The sequence below is a fragment of the Pseudophryne corroboree genome, chromosome 10 (genome assembly GCF_028390025.1).
Source record: "Pseudophryne corroboree isolate aPseCor3 chromosome 10, aPseCor3.hap2, whole genome shotgun sequence".
NCBI classification, from domain to species: domain Eukaryota; kingdom Metazoa; phylum Chordata; class Amphibia; order Anura; family Myobatrachidae; genus Pseudophryne; species Pseudophryne corroboree.
In genome coordinates, this window is record NC_086453.1 from 18,990,452 (window position 1) to 19,011,620 (window position 21,169).

The window sequence follows — 21,169 nt, forward strand, 5'->3', positions numbered from 1 at the left end:
AGAAACTGCAGAAGTTCCACGTTTGCAGGCACAGCTGTAGTTCCACTTCATACAAACCCTGCAGTCCCCCCGGGGGAGCTCCTGGATCCTGCCCAATACAGGCCGGGACCTGTCTGAGGTGAGTCTACCTCTCTGGGGGCTACAGGTGCATACACGAGCCTCCCTAGCAGGGGATGATTGTCACTGATGATTGCTAGATATGATTGCAGATCACATGTGGTGACTTCACGGGTGGTTAGTGCGTGTATGTAGTTTTTTCACAGATAAGTCATGCCTAAATGTGATTTGGTAGAGGAAAGCCGGATTTCCGGTGGTGATTTTCAACTTCTTTTAGTTGCCTGCATGTGGTGTTTTTTGAATATGCGATTACGGTTTATGGGCTGCATTTGCGCACTGCGTGTACACCAAAAATCCGCGTGTATGTTGAATCGCCCGTATATCAAGGTGGATGCAACTCAAAGCAGCGGCAGCCACGCAAGGCATCCGTGATTTGTACATAGTAGAGAATGCTACGGTCACACGACTCTGCTTGCGCCCAAATATAACAATGTGATAAACTATCATATACACAATAGAATAGTGACTCGATTGTTATTAATAAATAGGAGAGTTCCAGTTTCTATACATAAACGAATCAAAAGTGGTCCTGGGTGCGGTCTCTGGATGGGCTCCTCCTCTGCCGCAGGTGGCACATGTTTAAAATGCAATTTTCTTGGCAATGTCTACAGCGCCCACGCGGGACTGAGTATTGGGGTGTGTGACCCTGTACCCGGGAGCCTGTGTGCACCGGATGCCCTGCGCCCATTGCAGATATACCGCTGCTGGTGCCACGAATGAATATCACCATCACCGCCGCCCAGTCCGGTGCATGCAGGTAACGCGTCCATGTTTGTGCCCTAGCTGCGTTCCGCTTCTCCCCGCACCTGTCCGCTCTCACCAGGCCTATGGAATATGATGGAAGAGAATGGTGGTGTAGACATGACCTCTGTGTATATCTGCATCTCCCAGTCAGGCCGCTGTGTATATTCTCAGTCCCCCCCCCCCCACGCGTTATGTGATGCGTTGTCCGCTCCTGTCCGTGCTGCATTCTATGCGTGTGCCCGATCAAATCGCTGCTGGTCACTGTGACCTTTGTTCAGTTAAATAGTCAACCAAGTAATGTGGTGAGGTCTACGAGGGGGAAAGGGGGGGGGGGGAGACGACAGGGTATAGGGGTATACCAGTTGTGGGCCTTGGCCGTGGCTCTAGTAGGTGGTAGACGTGGCCTAGTAGGGGGTGTGGCAGTAAAGTATTGGGGGCGTGGTCCCTCCACCTTGGGCACAGCTAGAGTTTCTGAAATGTAGCGCAACCACCTACCACTGCCACCCTTAAGAATGGTTGCTCATTGCCAGGTCCACCATGGGACGGTTCAGATCTGAGCACGCACAGTTGCATGGGGGACTGCAGCCGAGCATGTGGAGTGCTTGGTAGCGGGGGGGGGGGCATTTTGGCTACAGACCCTTTCTCGTTGATGGTAAAACTATCAGCGGGAGGAAACAGTCGATGGTTGACGGTAATTTCTAGCTGTAAAATGCCCTTGTACTGCCAGGCATACCGGAGCCGCCCTCTTGCCATGGTGAGCTCAGGCACATGCCGCCCAACTTCCTGCCAGTCGGGGCTCGCTGGGTCGGCTCTGTCTGAGTTGGCGACCTGTGAGAATGAGAGGAGCATGGAGAACCAGGCTGGCTATAGGCTATGCCAGTGCTTCCCAAACACGGTCCTCAAGTCGCCCCAACAGTCCAGGTTTTAGGGATAGCCTTGCATTTACAGGGTACTAGCACCGCCGCCCTTCCTATTTGTCGCTGGGCTGCCCGCTCTGTAGCCGGGGGGATCAGACGCAACTGTTCTCACGGAACGCGCTGTTGCTGCTATGTGACCCTGCATTTGTCAATAATAGTTTTATAGTATATGCAGCATCACAACATGCTCGTACAGAGACCTGCGCCAAACCACAAGCATGTGCTGTCTGTCCCATACCCCCACTCTGCAATAGGGTGGTTTACATTGACTCCGTGCCAGGGGTGTAGCGAGGGTGGCTCCGGGAAGGGAGGAATTTTGGTGCATTAATTTCAGTTTGAGGTTGGGGGGTTCATAGTTGGGGCATTATTTTCATTGAGGCATTGAGAGATTATCAGATCGGGGGGGGGGGGGGGGGGGCAGTTTTGGGGCTTTTTTTTCATTCAATGACTGGGAGGGTTATCAGGTCTGTGGGGGATTACACTTGGGGCTTTATTTTAATTGAGGAATTAGGGGGTTGTGAAGTCAGGTCAGTTGGGGTGTATATAGTGTTTAATGTGTTTGAATTAAACAAGTATGGTCAAATACAGCTACTTACATAGTTAGTAAGGTTGAAAAGAGGCAAAAAATCGGGTTCAACCTCTATTCTGTGCCAAGCTGTTCATATTATAATGCACCTGCTGAAGTAATGGTTTAGTACCAATTGACAACTATGGGGGTCATTCCGAGTTGATCGCTCGCTAGCTGTTTTTAGCAGCTGTGGAAACGCTATGCCGCCGCCCACTGGGTGTGTATTTTAGCTTAGCAGAAGTGCGAACGAAAGGATCTCAGAGCGCCAACAAAAAAAAATTTGTGCAGTTTTAGAGTAGCTCCAGACCTACTCAGCGCTTGCGATCACACTCTACGTACCTTTTACGCTATTAGCGTACAGAGTCCCGTACCGTGTATGGACTTTGTGCACAAACGCCGCGCTGACGGTACAAAGTACGCACAGCGCGTACACACCCTTATACAGCAATGCAATGTGATAATAATACACTTTAAACCTTAGCAGAGAAAGGAAGACACGACACCAGTTTGTAGTTAAACCACTGGGTTCCGACACCACAGCGTATTTATTGCTGAAAGGGGGTTACAACACAAACAATACAATATAATATAACAGAATAATGGCTACAATCAATGGTATATACTTTTGGTTTCGCTTGCGCTTCCCGGTCCGGTCCTCAGTCATCAAGGGTGATGACCTTCAGAGTCTGTGACCAGGCCTGCAGCAGGCTCTCTTATACAATTCTTCCAAAACTCAACACAATGGATACTGTAATCTTTGTCCATTGGACACAGGATTGGTCATTTATAGTACCCGCCGCATACATAATGTACAGTAAATACAGATTATACCTATATTCTGCTCTTGCACATAACTATCCGCAGGAACATGCGATCTGCTGCAGACCAACACCGGAGTGTTACCCTTAAAATACCCTACAGCTGGATACCAAACACCACCTTATAACCTTAGTCTGTCCCCTCCTATCCTGTAAAGGTGAATCCCTTTGTTCTGAAACCATTTAAACCAGAGGTTCTCAAACTTGGTCCTCGAGAGCCCACACAGTGCATGTTTTGCAGGTAACCCAGCAGGTGCACAGGTGTATTAATGAATCACTGACACATTTTAAAAGGTCCACAGGTGGAGCTAATTATTTCACTTGCGATTCTGTGAGGAGACCTGCAAAACATGCACTGTGTGTGCCCCCGAGGACCGAGTTTGAGAACCTCTGATTTAAACTGTTGTAACTTGCTGCTGTGGTGCAGGGAGGCTATAATGTGCACTATTTGTATTAAATATGTAATGTGTTTTGATGGCTTTTCCATGCGTTCACAAACTCTACCGTAAATACTCATACCACGCGCTAATACGCAGGTCCGCGGGAGTGACCATACGCAAATTGCGAGTATGCGCACGCACGGCAGAGCAAGTACGTGCACGGAGGCCATCTTTGTGTAGCTTGTACGTAATGTGTGTACTGCAATATTTTTTGACTTTGACACTCTACAATGCTGTCATGTGTATAAGGGCTCCAGCCATGGTGTAATGTGTATAAGGGGGCTCAACCATGGTGTAATATGTATAAGGGGCTCAACCATGGTGTAATGTGTATATGGGGCTCAACCATGGCGTAGTGTGTATAAGGGACTCTACTGTGTGGCATAACGTGTATAAGGGATACTACTGTGTGGTGTAATTTGAGTAACGGACACTACTGTGCGGTGTAATGTGAATTGATACTATTCTGTGGCCACACCCCTTTCCAACGGATCCATTATTTATTACCAGCTACTGTATTTATATAGCGCATACAGAGAATATTTCGACATTCACATCGGTCCCTGCTCCAGTGGAGTTTCACTCTATGGGTCCGATTTAAGACCTGATCGCTGTTTTGCGAAATTGCACAGCGGGCGATTATCGAATGACTGCGTATGCACCGCAATGCACAGGGGCGTCGCCAAACAGCGACAGGATGGTGCGAAAATTTAAATCGCAAGGTGATTGACAGGAAGCCAGTGTTTGGGGGGGGGGGGGAGTTTTGCCCCCTTCCGCCCATCGACCGCCTCTGCCTGTCAATCAGGCAGAGGCGATCGTAGCGACCCAAACGCTACGCTGTGAAAAACTGCAGCGTGCGATCGGGTCAGAATGATCCCCTATATTCCTTACCACACACACACGCACATATTAGGGTTGATTTTGTTGGGAGTCAGTTAACCTACCAGTATATTTTTGGAGTGTGGGAGGAAACCGGAGTAACATGACGAAACCCACACAAGCACGGAGAGAATGTACAAACTCCACACCGTTAGGGTCATGGTGGGAATTGAACCCCGTGACCTCAGTGCTGTGAGGTAGTAATGCTGACCACCACACCGTCCGTACTACAATGCTACTATGCTGTTGTTGGAAGCCCTCGCACGCACTGACCCTATTTTAAACATGGGTGGCACCCAAAGGAAACTTTCGCCCTGAGCTCCACAAGGTCGAGAACCGCCCCTGTCATAAATTTAGGATTTTTAAAGTATTGTTTCTTTTCAAATGTAACATGCACCCACGCGTTGGCCAGGCCCCCAATTCGTTACAAGGGTGGAGGGTGCCAGAACATACCCTTGCTCCGGGCACCATGACGCCTAGCTCCACCTCTGCTCCCTGCGCTAATGAGCCCACACAGACAGGCACAGCTGTCAGTATCCCGGATTGGACAATTGGGACTGGTTGGGCCGCATCCTGACCCCGTATACCCCGACCGCTGTGGGTGAGGCCGCAGTGCTTCCAGTCGCTAGAAATTGGGGCGACCTCGCGTAAATCAGGGCTGGTGGCGGCTTTGAGGAAGGAGACTCAGTATCTCTCACAGCTGTGCTGGACATTTCCTAATTCTTACTTAATTTCCCCATTTACTGACAATAACTTTACTGAGTGAATGAACAATGACTGCACGTAACATAATTAACCCATGCGGAAAATCCCTGTTTCTTTATATTGTTCGTTTATTGTGTCAGAAAGTCCACGTTCTATGCTATATCAGACAGCCCAGTAATGAGGGGTAAGTGCGTGTGTGACATTCAGACAGCCCAGTAATAAGGGGTAAGTGCGTGTGTGACGCTCAGACGGCCCAGTAATGAGGGGTAAGTGCGTGTGTGACGCTCAGGCGGCCCAGTAATGAGGGTTAAGTGCGTGTGTGACGCTCAGACAGCCCAGTAATGAGGGGTAAGTGCGTGTGTGACGCTCTGACAGCCCAGTAATAAGGGGTAAGTACGTGTGTGATGCTCAAGCGGCCCAGTAATGAGGGGTAAGTGCGTGTGTGACATTCAGACAGCCCAGTAATAAGGGGTAAGTGCGTGTGTGACGCTCAGACGGCCCAGTAATAAGGGGTAAGTGCGTGTGTGACACTCAGACAGCCCAATAATAAGGGGTAAGTGCGTGTGTGACGCTCAGACAGCCCAGTAATAAGTAAGGGGTAAGTGCGTGTGTGACGCTCAGACAGCCCAGTAATAAGGGGTAAGTGCGTGTGTGACGCTCAGACAGCCCAGTAATGAGGGGTAAGTGCGTGTGTGACGCTCAGACAGCCCAGTAATGAGGGGTAAGTGCGTGTGTGACGCTCTGACAGCCCAGTAATAAGGGGTAAGTACGTGTGTGACGCTCAGGCGGCCCAGTAATGAGGGGTAAGTGCATGTGTGACATTCAGACAGCCCAGTAATAAGGGGTAAGTGCGTGTGTGACGCTCAGACGGCCCAGTAATGAGGGGTAAGTGCGTGTGTGACGCTCAGACAGCCCAGTAATAAGGGGTAAGTGCGTGTGTGACGCTCAGACAGCCCAGTAATAAGTAAGGGGTAAGTGCGTGTGTGACGCTCAGACAGCCCAGTAATAAGGGGTAAGTGCATGTGTGACGCTCAGACAGCCCAGTAATAAGGGGTAAATGCGTGTGTGACGCTCAGACAGCCCAGTAATGAGGGGTAAGTGCGTGTGTGACGCTCAGACGGCCCAGTAATGAGGGGTAAGTGCGTGTGTGACGCTCAGACGGCCCAGTAATGAGGGGTAAATGCGTGTGTGACACTCAGGCGGCCCAGTAATGAGGGGTAAGTGCGTGTGTGACGCTCAGACAGCCCAGTAATGAGGGGTAAGTGCGTGTATGACGCTCAGACAGCCCAGTAATGAGGGGTAAGTGCGTGTGTGACGCTCAGACAGGCCAATAATGAGGGGTAAGTGCGTGTGTGACGCTCAGACAGGCCAATAATGAGGGGTAAGTGCGTGTGTGACGCTCAGACGGCCCAGTAATGAGGGGTAAATGCGTGTGTGACGCTCAGACGGCCCAGTGCTCAGACAGCCCAGTAATAAGGGATAAGTGCGTGTGTGACGCTCAGACAGGCCAATAATAAGGGGTAAGTGCGTGTGTGACGCTCAGACAGCCCAGTAATAAGGGATAAGTGCGTGTGTGACGCTCAAACAGGCCAATAATAAGGGGTAAGTGCGTGTGTGACGCTCAGACGGCCCAGTGCTCAGACAGCCCAGTAATGAGGGATAAGTGCGTGTGTGATGCTCAGACAGGCCAATAATAAGGGGTAAGTGTGTGTGTGAGACGCTCAGACGGCCCAATAATAAGGGGTAAGTGCGTGTGTGACGCTCAGACAGCCCAGTAATAAGGGGTAAATGCGTGTGTGAAGTTCAGACAGCCCAGTAATGAGGGGTAAGTGCGTGTGTGACGCTCAGACAGCCCAGTAATAAGGTATAAGTGCGTGTGTGACGCTCAGGCAGGCCAATAATAAGGGGTAAATGCGTGTGTGACGCTCAGACGGCCCAGTAATGAGGGGTAAGTGCGTGTGTGACGCTCAGACAGCCCAGTAATAAGTAAGGGGTAAGTGCGTGTGTGACGCTCAGACAGCCCAGTAATAAGGGGTAAGTGCGTGTGTGACGCTCAGACGGCCCAGTAATGAGGGGTAAGTGCGTGTGTGATGCTCAGACGGCCCAGTAATGAGGGGTAAGTGCGTGTGTGACGCTCAGACAGCCCAGTATTAAGGGATAAGTGCGTGTGTGACGCTCAGGCAGGCCAATAATAAGGGGTAAATGCGTGTGTGACGCTCAGACGGCCCAGTAATGAGGGGTAAGTGCGTGTGTGACGCTCAGACAGCCCAGTAATAAGTAAGGGGTAAGTGCGTGTGTGACGCTCAGACAGCCCAGTAATAAGGGGTAAGTGCGTGTGTGACGCTCAGACAGCCCAGTAATGAGGGGTAAGTGCGTGTGTGACGCTCAGACGGCCCAGTAATGAGGGGTAAGTGCTTGTGTGATGCTCAGACGGCCCAGTAATGAGGGGTAAGTGCGTGTGTGACGCTCAGACAGCCCAGTAATAAGTAAGGGGTAAGTGCGTGTGTGACGCTCAGACAGCCCAGTAATAAGGGGTAAGTGCGTGTGTGACGCTCAGACGGCCCAGTAATAAGGGATAAGTGCGTGTGTGACGCTCAGACAGGCCAATAATAAGGGGTAAGTGCGTGTGTGACGCTCAGATGGCCCAGTGCTCAGACAGCCCAGTAATGAGGGGTAAGTGCGTGTGTGATGCTCAGACAGACCAGTAATGAGGGGTAAGTGCGTGTGTGACGCTCAGACAGCCCAGTAATAAGGGGTAAGTGCGTGTGTGACCCTCAGGCAGCCCAGTAATGAGTAGTAAGTGCGTGTGTGACGCTCAGACAGCCCAGTAATGAGGGGTAAGTGCGTGTGTGACGCTCAGACAGCCCAGTAATAAGTAAGGGGTAAGTGCGTGTGTGACGCTCAGACAGCCCAGTAATAAGGGGTAAGTGCGTGTGTGACGCTCAGACAGCTCAGTAATAAGGGGTAAGTGCGTGTGTGATTTTAAGTGCGTGTGTGACGCTCAGACAGCCCAGTAATGAGGGGTAAGTGCGTGTGTGACGCTCAGACAGCCCAGTAATGAGGGGTAAGTGCGTGTGTGACGCTCAGACAGCCCAGCAATAAGTAAGGGGTAAGTGCGTGTGTGACGCTCAGACAGCCCAGTAATAAGGGGTAAGTGCGTGTGTGACGCTCAGACAGCCCAGTAATAAGGGGTAAGTGCGTGTGTGACGCTCAGACAGCCCAGTAATGAGGGGTAAGTGCGTGTGTGATGCTCAGACAGCCCAGTAATGAGGGGTAAGTGCGTGTGTGACGCTCAGACGGCCCAGTAATGAGGGGTAAATGTGTGTGTGATACTCAGGCGGCCCAGTAATGAGGGGTAAGTGCGTGTGTGACGCTCAGACAGCCCAGTAATGAGGGGTAAGTGCGTGTGTGACGCTCAGACAGCCCAGTAATGAGGGGTAAGTGCGTGTGTGACTCTCAGACAGGCCAATAATAAGGGGTAAGTGCGTGTGTGACGCTCAGACAGGCCAATAATGAGGGGTAAGTGCGTGTGTGACGCTCAGAGAGGCCAATAATGAGGGGTAAGTGCGTGTGTGACGCTCAGACGGCCCAGTAATGAGGGGTAAATGCGTGTGTGACGCTCAGACAGGCCAATAATAAGGGGTAAGTGCGTGTGTGACGCTCAGACGGCCCAGTGCTCAGACAGCCCAGTAATGAGGGATAAGTGCGTGTGTGACGCTCAGACAGGCCAATAATAAGGGGTAAGTGCGTGTGTGACGCTCAGACGGCCCAATAATAAGGGGTAAGTGCGTGTGTGACGCTCAGACAGCCCAGTAATGAGGGGTAAATGCGTGTGTGACGCTCAAACAGGCCAATAATAAGGGGTAAGTGCATGTGTGACGCTCAGACAGCCCAGTAATAAGGGGTAAGTGCGCGTGTGACACTCAGGTGGCCCAGCGATAAGGGGTAAGTGCGCGTGTGACACTCAGGCGGCCCAGCAACAAGGGGTAAAGCCCAGTACCCACGGGCCGATTTGGGAGAGATGTGTGCTGAGCGAACCGCTCAGCACACATCTCTCCCGGCGCTCAGCACAGCGCGATCTGTGCTGAGCATGCGGGGGGAGACGGAGGGGTCGCTCATTTCACCCAGCGGGTGAAGTGAGCGACCCGCTAGATTGGCCTGCATGCAGGCCAATCTAGCAGCAGCGATAGCGATGTGCGGGGCCGCGCATCGCTATCGCCGAGGGGGCTACACACGGAGCGATCATGCCGATATTCTAAGCAATCTAGTCAGATTGCTTAGAATATCGCTCCGTGAGTACCCCCCTTAAGTGCGTATGTGACACTCAGGCGGGCCAGCGACAAGGGGTAAGTGCGTATGTGACACTCAGGCGGGCCAGCGATAAGGGGTAAGTGCGTGTGTGACACTCAGGCGGGCCAGCGATAAGGGGTAAGAGCGTACGTGACACTCAGACAGCCGGCACTCATTGCGGCCCATTTATCGAACAATGGTTGCTTTTTTCCCCCCCTGAAAACACCAGTTTCCGGGGTTAGCCGCAAATATGACGTATCCCTGGAATGTATGTAGGAGGGACCGCAGCAGATACCACCAGTACCTGCGATATCACCTATACCTGCTGCGATCCCGCCATTCCCTCCGGCAGTCGCATCCCCATCCCCCATAGGTTTCTATGGGAGATGCGATGCTGTCCGATTTACCGATATCCGGAATTTGAAGCATTCGCGATATTGGACACCGCCATCTGAAAATGGTGGTTGCCCATTATAGCCTATGGGCAACCCACAGCATTACCTGGCTGGCAGAGGAAGAACCCTACCCTGGAAGTGGCTGACCGCGCATGCGCAGTAGAGATTTAGACTCCGGAACATGGTGAGCGCCATGTTTCCGGAGTCCGCACATGCGCAGTAGAGATTTAGACTCCGGAACATGGTGAGCGCCATGTTTCCGGAGTCCGCACATACCCAGTAGAGATTTAGACTCCGGAGACCGCACATGCGCAGTCGACTGGCATAATGCCATCGTCTACTGCGCCAGTAAGAGGAGGGGGATCCACCCGGACCCTGCACGTGGGCCCACCTCCTCTGTCGAAACGCCCATGCCCCTCACCTTGGTCCAAGAGCTAACAATTCTCTCTCCCTCTATGTTTGGAAAGTGGTCAGATAAAGCAATTCAATTCTATATATACAGTATGTGACACTGTACAGACTGTGTGAGGGAGAGAGGATTTGTGAAAACAAGTGCAATGAAGAAAGTTGGTGTAACCAATAGCAACCGACCAGATTCTCACTGTTCAGCACTGTATCGGTTACTATGGGAAACACCGCCGCTTGTGTCATACTATGGCTCTGTGGTAGGCCATGGAAGGGGGGAGGCGGGCTTAGCACGGAGCTCTCACAGTCGGAGCTTCTCACAAGAAAGGAGAAGTCTGTGTGCTCTATAGAGGAAAATGAATTGGCTGCACTCTGTGAAGGCCTCTGTTCCCGGGAACACTGCAGAAGTAGCTGCCGGTGCTGAGCAATAAAAGAAAGCGAGTTTTCCGTTTCCTGTTGTGTTCCTATTATTATGAAACGCCTGTCGCTGCTCTGATGCTTGGGGCCAGCTACAATCTGTGCAGAAGGAACCATTAATTGGACATACTGTATTCTTCAGCTGCATCGCCTGTGTAGTGCATTGGTGATATTACAGAGTCAAAAAGGGGGAGGGGCCAGACAACCGCAAAGCCTCTGACAACCAGAGGACAACGTATAGATATAACTACAAAAGTTTAGGCAATTTTTAATCAGACGCAATTGTTATGGACGTTCTATGAACAATGCAGCTATAAGTTTGTTAAAGGGAAAGTTTATTTTTAACCCCTTTGCAGCTGATCTGATTCAGGTCACTTTTTGGGGGCTGGCCGCATGCCAGCATCAGTGTGCACAACCGGCACAAATCGGACCCCATGGTTGGTGTAGTGGTGAGCATTACAGCCTCGCAGCACTGAGGTTCAGGGTTTGAATCCCACCACAGCCCTGTTTGGAGTTTGTATGTTCTCCCCATGTTTGGATGGGTGTTCTCCAGGTGTTCCAGTTTCCTCTCACGATCCCAAAACATACTGGCGGATTAATTGGCTCCTGACAAAAATGGACCCTAGTGCGTGTACCACAAGGGAATTTGGATTGCAAGCTCCACTGGGGCAGGGACTGATGTGAATGGGCAAATATTCTCTGTAAAGCGCTGCGGAACCTGCGTGCGCTATATAACTAAATGGTAATAAATTATACCTTAAGGGTTTATTTCCAGAACTTTGAATTTCCAGAAAGTATTATTAGTTTGCTGATATCTCCTCACAAGCAGTGGCGTCACAAGGCAGGTGCGGGGGGTGCGGCCCGCACCCGGGTGTGACACCAAATGTCAGCTCCTCCGCAGGGTCAGGAGCCAGGTGCTGCAGTGAGAAGGTCTCCTACAGCACCCAGCTCCTGTCATAGCAGAGGAACCGACAGCACACGGAGACTGTCTCTGGGGGAAGCTCAGCATCTCCGGAGATGCTGGGCATGCCCCCAGAGTGACGATTCCGTGATCCCCGTGAAGCCACGCCCCCTATGTGTAAGACCACACCCCCTTATTTGCCACGAGCTTGGCAGGAGATCAGGGGTGTGCACCGGGTGTCACCACACCCGGTGACGCCTCTGCTCACAAGGCAAAGTCAGTCTACCCAAAGTAGCCACCAGAAAGTGTTTTATTGTACATTGAAATTCTAAGAAAGTGAACTTAAAGCAAATGTGTGTATCTTTATTCTAACCACCACATTTTTGGGTATAGCGTCACCCCCCCCCCCCCCCCCCCCCAACTCTCCCACCACCACCAATACCAATTTACACCCTTGCAGTGCTTAAGACAAAGGGTCTAATTCAGACCTGGTCGCTCCTCTGCGAATTTGCAGAGATAGTCGGAGCCCAGACAGAGTGAAAAAAACCACCCCGTGCAGGTCTGCGTACACCATATGAAAAGCTTTGCAAGCGCCGGTCGGCTGTAAATCCGTTCGCAACTCACTCACCATCAAATGTTTTTGCTATACTGTGCAGTGTGTAGCCCAGGTCTTACTCCTACAGTGCGATACAAAGAGGCTGATCAGGGCCGGAGCTGACGTCACACACCCTCCCTGAAAACACTTGGGAACGCCTGCGTTTTTCCTGACACTCCCAGAAAACGGCCGGTTACCACCCACAAACGCCCGCTTTCTGTCACTCAGTCTACGTGCGCGTAGCGATAAAAAAGACGCAGAATTTCATTCCAGTTTGGTGTCACGCCTGCGCATTATGAACCGTACGCATGCACAGTCGTTCGCTAATCGGACGCCTTGCGATTTTGCACAACAGCGATCTGGTCTGAATTAGTCGCAAAGTCCCACTCATCCCTAGAAGTGAAGGCGCTCCCTGGGCTCCTTATAACCTCCCGCACACCTCTACTGAGTGCACCCGGTCATGTATCTGAATACAGGAATAGCGCTGCTGCACTTTTACACACGGCTCAGTAACCATCTTACCGTAACACTGTAAAATATACGTACAGCAGGGCACAATACAATGGGCTGGTCAGACAATCCCTGGGCTATATGTCCCAGGCACACTGCTGTTATCACATGACGTCTCCCGCTGACAAGACAACGCTACTGCTTATGTGACAGCCAGCTGTTGGCGGACACAGGACCCACATGGGGTGAAGAAAGCAGAGGGACTGTGATCGCTGCAGTCCTTATGGCTTCCAACCCTCTCAGTCCCTTAGGAACCATAAGTAACTTCTTCCTAGGAAGTGATGAATCTCCCACAGTCTCTGGACAAAGCCAGGGCCGGAGTGAAGGATGCTGGGAGCTGGCCTTCGGATCGGGGCCAGAGAGCGTTAGCCAGTCACATAAATAGATGCTATCCTTATATAGGCCAAATCATGACACGATGGGGATATATAGAATTGGCACTAATGAGAATAATGAGAAATTATTGTTTTTTTTCTTTGACTGACCAATCATTTGTAAGCGTAACTCTTTGTGGGGGTATCCGGACTCCAGGTCGACACCAATTAGGTCGACACCTGAAAAAGTTTGACATGGAAAATAGGTTGCCATAAACAAGGTCGACATGAGTTTTTCACATTTTTTTTAATTTTTTGAACTTTTTCATACTATACGATCCATGTAGACTACAATTGGGAACGATAATCTGTGCCGAGCGCACCCTGCCTAGCATTTACGAGCAAAGCGAGCCATGCGATGGGACCCTGTGCACTAATTGGGGATCCCGGTCACATTACGGAGAAAACGACACATTTTTTTTTTTAAACTCATGTCGACCTTTTTCCATGTAGATTTTTTCAGGTGTTGACCTAAGGTGTGTCGACCAATTGGTGTCGACCTAAGTGGTGTTGACCCTGAGTCCCGGACCCCTTTGAGGGACTCGCTGGATTCCGCAAGATAATGTCAACAAGGAGATGTCGAGTGCCGCCTGCAGCCACTGGGGCAGTAATGTAATATTAGCATACAATGGCATACAGCCCTGCTCTCTGGTGGTGGGGGCCTCTAGGCTGCAGCCTATGTAGCCTACCCCTAAATCCAGCATTGGCCACAGTCTGTTATTCCGTCTCCGGTACCCTTCCTCCAGGGCAACACTCCCTCTGTGCCGGTATGTGATGGCTTATACAACAGTCAGAAACTTGAAATAAACCTGTAACGGGGGGAATTTTCCAGAGCCTTCAGATTGCCTGCCAGTTGCCAGAAAATATTACATATATACTGTCTATATCTGGGAAATGTATCCGCAGCCCTTTCATGCAAGCCAGATTGTAGTGAGGTCAGTGGCCCTTTAAGATAAGAAAACTAAAACCGGTTATTAGGGTCGCTGCATTTCCATTTGAGTTCTGTACACGTCCTCATATAGCTGATCCTTTAGCACCATATGGTGCAAGACGCCTGCACCTCCCGTACTTGAGTACTTTTTCCAAAATTGCGCCCTAATTCACTAATAGTGTGTACTTACTGCTGGATTATTTTTTCTTGTGTCAAAGGAAATTATCCTTGATTCTTCCCTCTCTTTCAAACCTCATATTAAGCACTTATGGCAGTTCTGCCGTTTCCATCTAAGAAACAACTTCAGGATTAGAACCTTTCTCACCCAGGATGCCACTAAGACCCTCATCCACTCACTGGTCATCTCCAGACTGGACTACTGTAATCTATCTGACCTGCCTGACGTCCACATCTCTCCACTCCAATCTGACCTTAATGCTCAGCCCGTCTCATCTTCCTCACCAAACGCACTACATCCACCTCCCCTCTCTTACTAGCCCTTCACTGGCTCCCCTTCCTTTCAGAATTCAATTCAAGCTTCTCACACTCGCCTACGAAGCCCTCACCCACTCCTCTCCCATCTACATCTCTGACCTTATCTCCCTTTACACTCCCGCCTGTCCTCTTTACTTCACAAATACATGCACCTCTGTTGCCTACTGATTACTTACTCCCATTCCTGCCTCTTAAGATTCTGGCCATGGTGCAGCCTACCCCTGGATTTCTTGACCTCTCCCTCTCAGACTCTCCACCTCTCTACAAAACTTCAAACGGGCTCTCAAGACCCACTTCTTCACTAAACCGAGCCAACTCTCCTCCTAACCCTCTGTTCCATGCTCACGGTCTACCCCATCTGTGTCATTCCTGTCTGTCTACCCCTCCCCTTTAGAATGTAAGCTCTCACGAGCAGGGCCCTCTTCCCTCATGTGCTTTTCCTTCTCTTATACTATCATCTACTCCATGGTCCCTACAATGGCACCTAACCCTCGGTTTCTGCCATCCTGCTGCTTGTATCACTGTCGTGTCCCCTGATGCAGAAATGTGTATATAGTATATACCGTATACTTGTGCTACATTATCTGGTACTGTGTAAGTCGCTGTTTTCTTGTTCTGCTCATCTGTTTATGCACTTTGTAAGGCGCTGGCACCATATAAATAAACGATAATAATAAAGTATGGCGTGGGTCACTGCTGTCTGACCTCTGTCTCTTCCCTTTATACTCAGATTATGTCCTTTTATATTGAATTTTGCATCTTAATTCGCTCATTGGGGGTCATTCCGACCCATTTGCACGCTGCGGTGCGAACAGGTCGGAACTACGCATGTGCGGCGCACGCGCGTCATTGCCCAGCGACAGCCGTCTGGGCAACGACCAGAAGAAAGAAGAAAGTGATCGCTAGCGCGATCGCAAGAAGATTGACAGCGGGGAGGCGTTCTGGGGCGGATACTCACTGTTTTCCGGGCGTGGAGATCCGAATGCAGGCGTGTCCAGGCGTTTGGAGGGCGGATGTCCGACGTCAATTCCGGGACCTTCATCGCTGGATCCATCGCACAGGGTAAGTAACTGCCTTAGTCTTGTTTTACAGGAAACTTTTTTTAGCATAGCAGGGCTGCACAAGCGTTCGCAGCCCTGCTATACTAAAATACACTCCCCCATAGGCGGCGTCTAGTTGATCACATGAGCAGCAAAAAGTTGCTACGTGCGATCAACTCGGAATGACCGCCAAAGTATACTAAGTTGCTAAAAGTGTACTCAGTGGCTGGTTCCGGGGTAGAAGGTATAGCACAGTGCGCTGCGTGTTGGTATGCAACCGCCTCAGCAGCTGGGGATGGTCATCAGTGCGTTATTCATCGATTGGTATCGTTGATGGATAACCGTGATGGTGTTTAACCATCTGTAAGGGAACCATCGATGGTCACACCTGCATTAGTGTTGAATGAGCTGTGGGCCAATCAGAGCCCAGGGGTGTGGCTTCGTGGGTGTCGTGGGCCGAGCTAATCTCTGTGTCCTGGCACTAGGAGGAAAAAATAATAAAAAATTCAGTAGCTCTCTACCATCGATGGCGGGAAACCATCTAGTTCTCCCCCATTGATGGTAAAAGTATTCACCATTGGTCACAGACCATTGATGATTTCAAATTATCGATGGCCGATGTCCATCCCTACAGACAGCTATTCTGATTCACTGCTGCATCCGAGGACGCAGCATCAGATCAACGGCGTGACCCTCAGGATGTCTGGCCAAATCACGCTGCTGGGGCCAGTGAACCTGTGTCTGAGGACGCAGCCACCGGTTTCGGCACGCCCAAAAAATGAGTTGGACACATCCCCGTTTTCTGGAACGCTTGCCGTCACTGTCCTCAAACGCTAGCAGATGTCAGTCACGCTGCGGGTTTTGGGGCACTCCGAGCGACATCACAGCCCCGGATCCGCACATGCGCAGAATAACAGTCATCGGCAAACTGCGAAAATAACTGAAATAGCGCCCACCCCCGCACCAGCCTCCAAGCACGTATCATTAATATTATAGTTGTAAATGTATTGGTAAAAACTAAAGTAGCAGATGAAGAAGAGAATTTTAAGACGAAGTCGCATGGCGCGGCTAAACCGCAGATTTCATGGCGCGCCACATGTCCACGCGTTTTAAGGATAAATGTACGTGGACGCTTCTGTATAATATGACGTGGTACAGTGACCCGGCTTCCATGCTGCATTAGTGAGCCCGTAACAATTATTGGGGCAGATGCATTAACCGGAGAAGGCATAAGGAAGTGATAATCAAGTGATAAATGCAAGGTGATAAATGCACCAGCCAATCAGCTCCTAACTGTTAATTTACATATTAGAGCTGATTGGCTGGTGCGTTTATCACCTTGCACTTATCACTGGTTTATCACTTCCTTATGCCTTCTCCAGGTTAATACACCTGCCCCAATGTCTGATCCTGTGTACAGAAAATGTTATATCTCACGACTTCTTAATGCAATAGTTTTATTATATTTCGGGGTGTGTAGAATGTAACACTCTATCCTGAGTATCTGTACAATGTAACTTTGTGCAATAATAACATTACGCGCCGCCCTGTGCCCCCCCCCCCCTCTTTCCTGGAGCGTGGGGGAACCAGCGTGAGACCTGGCCCGTGTCACCTGCTGTGTGATTGGGGACATTCTGGGCAGGATGTTTGCTGTGAGTCACTGTGTGGGCCGCCACGGCTCGTCTTACAGACATTAAACATTAATAGACCTGAGAGAACAACACTGCGGCTGATGAATACAATGCACTTATAAAACTTTCATGAGATCGTTTCATACTTTGGAGGACCTTCTCCTCTGGCCTGAAGCTCTTGTTCTACACGTAGGGACTATTTGTGGAGCTTTCCCGAACCCTTTACAGCTGCACCATGAACAAGTGAATAGGCCTAATGCACTGTAGTTGAACAGCGGTGAAAGAGTTAAAGTTCACCCACTGTGTATGTAGATGTGTACTAGCGATTCTCGGGGGTTCTGAGTCCGAATCGCACGCAAAAGTGGCCAAATCTGGGATCTTTTTGCACTGCGCGAATGCGTCTGGGGCAAATATGCGCATCACTGCTGCTCCGCGCGGCCACTCAGCGTCACACGGACATCTAAGGTGGCTAAGTGGGGAAATTAATCAGCAGCGGTATTTTACCCTGGCTAATTGATCCCCTGGGGCAAGCATTCCCAACCGCGGTCCTCAAGGCACACCAACAGTGCAGGTTTTAGTGATATCCAGGCTGCAGCACAGATGGTTAAATCAAAATAACTGAGCTACTAATTACGTCACCTGTGCTGCAGCCTGGATATCACTAAAACCTGCACTGTTGGTGCGCCTTGAGGACCGTGGTTGGGAATGCTTGCCCTGGGGGCTATCCAACTAGCCCCGACGCCAGGGATTTTTTTTTTCGGGGACCCACTGAGAAGTGACCTGTGTTCACAGCCACGATCGCTAACACACATACTTCCGGGAACTTATCATGGATCCTATGTGTTTTCGCCCGAAAGTGGGTCAAATTATGGGCAAAAGAATGTGCTTCAATTGAATTAACCTAAAAAAAAAAAAATTCGGGCAAAACAATGTGGTAAAGCCGGGGTTTTTTCTGCGGCCCGAATTTTTTTGTGCATGATTGAATTCCCCCCTAAATATGTGTAACTAGGTTGCATAAGTTTGCTGTGGGGGTGTGCATGGAATCTCGCCCTATTACCGGCGAATATATACGCAAACGTCTGCCGATTTCAGGTGGATCTCGTGCACACGGGAGAGGTGGTAGGGGTGATCGCGGCTTTCACAAGTGGGTGCATAGGGCAGATGCGGAAATCTGTAGCCATTTTCTTTTGCAAATCTGGGGCGGTATCTGGGAGCATCAGTGGGATCCTACGTTCTCTATTGAGTGTATTGGGGACCCAGATCCGCACCTAGAATGTACACAGTATATCTCACATTATATTACATTTTATATAAAGTGCTGCAATAGCAGAATCCTAATCCTTATCACACGTGACCCTTTTATGTATCCCCCCCTCAGCTATTCCATGGAGGTTTCCCCATCATGCAAGTCGCCTGATACAGAGGAGGAGCCCCAGGACCCTCAGCCACAGGTAGGGTCTCACAGCAGCTCCCAAAATGTCCCAGTGCCGAGCCAGTGCTCATGTAAGCTGAAGATTACTCAGGAATCCGACCCAAACGTTGTTTTATGTCCCCTATAAGGTGAAACGGGTCTGGGACTGAGGGTCGACAGCACAACGGTCGACGCCAATTGGTCGACACACCTTAGGTCGACATGGTCAAAAGGTCGCCATGAACAAGGTCGACATGGAAAAAGGTCGACATAAGTTTTTTATGTTTTTTTTGTGTCGTTTTCTTCGTACAGTGACTGGGAACCCCAATTAGTGCACCGCGTCCCCTCGCATGGCTCGCTTCGCTCGCCATGCTTCGGGCATGGTGCCTTCGCTCCGCTACCGCTTCGTTCGGCACACTTTACCGTTCCAATCGTAGCCCACGTGGATCGTTAAGTATGAAAAGGTTCAAAAAAAGGAAAAAATCGTGAAAAACTCATGTCGACCTTTTTCCATGTCGACCTTGTTCCTGTCGACCTTTTGTCCATGTCGACCAAAGGTGTGTCGACCAATTGACGTCGACCTAAGGTGTGTCGACCTTTGTGCTGTCGACCTGGAGTCCGGATACCGGTGAAACCGTTATCTGCCCCTGTTCCTCCTCGTCTTCTGAGTTTGTGATTGGAACGATTTTCATTTACAGGGAATAAGTATGGCCAGTTCCAAATTGTGGGTGAAAAAATAGGGACTGTTATCGAAACTCCAGGACTCATGGGATTCTCTAGGTTTACCTGGTACATACATAGCTTTAACCATGAATATTTATAGGGGTAAATCAGGCAAAGGGGTCTATTCATGAAGCAGTGAAAAGTGTGGTGAAGTGAGCCAGTGGAGAAGTTGCCCATGGCAACCAATCAGCACTGACGTAACATTTATAATTTGCCTACTATAAAATTATACAGAGCAGCTGATTGGTTGCCATGGGCAACTTCTCCACTGGCTCACTTCACCACACTTTTTCACTGCTTCACGAATAGGCCGCAAAGCTTCTAAAACATAACAACCAATCGGATGCTATCTATCATTTCTCTATTGCCTTTTAGAAAATGATAGGCAGCATCTGATTGGTTGCTATGGCAACATCACCATTCTTTGCATTAGCGACTTTAGTAAATGTACCCCATAGTGTGAGTACAAGGCACCTAAGCATGTACGTCACAGAATATCAGTTGTATGGTTAGAATGGTAAATGCCACAGTGATCTCTCCTTATGGACTGACGGCATTATTCTGATCTGTAAGGAATTGCACAGCCCAGTGGCATATCTATAATGGGTGGACACGGGCCCTGGGTTCAGGGGGGCCCACGCCGCACATCTTGTACCCATTTCTTGAATACTTACCCCTCAAGAGTCCCATGTCGGTGCAGTGGCCATTTTCCTGGCATTTTCTGCATGCACAGTAGGAAAATCACTGGGAAGATGGCCGCAGCACCATTTTCCTGGAGTCCTGTGCATGCGCACAAGATTCTGGCATAGCGCTAGGGTCTCCTAGTGACTCTAGTGCTCAGAAACTACTACGCTGCCGGCTAGAGTGGAGGGGCCCCAGGTGGAGACAATTCTGTACAAATAAAATGCAAATGCAGTAGGATGTGGTACTCTGACAATTCGGAGTAAGGAGATAGACACCTCCTGAGGACACAGCGTTGGAACGCGGTGGTAGCAGACAGCAATCAGTCAGCGTAACCTGAAGCTTACGTTTTAAATAACGCTATTGGTTGCCACCCACCAAAAGCTAAGGGGGGCTGCGAGCAATATCGCAAGGCCCGTCCGGCATATGCGCAGACCACAAACCATCGGATTTCTTCATAAATCATCCGGTTTATGTATAGATCCGAGTCACGACCTGAGACTGGATCCAGGAAAATCTGTTGTAACAAACATTGGTGCCACCAGAGCGGTGTATGGATAGCAGTTTTTGGCCTGGGTACCTGAGTTTCACAGAAATATGGCAGTGTGTAATGAGTAACTTCTGAACTAAGCAGTTCTGTTGTTTATAAAATATTGACATTATATCTGCTACTGAGATGGCGGGCGGACTGTGCATGTGCCGAACAGGTCCTGCATTAATGCTCAGTGCCCCCAAGTCAGCGGAGGCAATGGGAACCGTACTACAAAATGGGGGCATGGCGCTAACAGTGTCCATCTCGGAATCACCCCCTTGGTTATTCAATGATTGGACAGGCATAGCTTGTCACAGTCCCTGTGCTACCAACAGTCGGGCTGATGCAGAGATATTTTGCTCCTGAGAAGCGCACACAGAAAAAAGCGTCTGCCTCTAGATGCCCATCTGGCCTGCTACTAGTCGCTGTAATCTGCGCAGACTTGCAACTACTCTATACTAGGGGCCTCATTCAGGTTGGATCGCAGTATGCGATCCAACCGGAATTTTTCCTGAAAAGATGCGGGGGGGGGGGGGGGGGGGCTCAGAAAATGTGATCGCCTCTGCCTGTCGATCAGGCAGAGGCGGTTGCAGGGCGTGGGGGCGGTCAATGCTCCGTTTCCAGGGAGGAGACGGAGCGTTGCAAGGGCG

General features: G+C 50.1%; 1 protein-coding gene across 1 annotated transcript in view; it reads left to right on the forward strand.

The window, feature by feature from the left end:
- ARHGAP33 (Rho GTPase activating protein 33) overlaps nt 1–21,169 on the forward strand; it is a 153,462-nt gene continuing 132,293 nt past the window's right edge. Inside the window, exons 1-2 of the mRNA XM_063942197.1 lie at nt 1–118; nt 18,551–18,623. Coding sequence (XP_063798267.1) covers nt 18,558–18,623 — 66 coding nt within the window. The 5' untranslated portion in view covers nt 1–118; nt 18,551–18,557. The remainder of the gene's footprint in view (nt 119–18,550; nt 18,624–21,169) is intronic.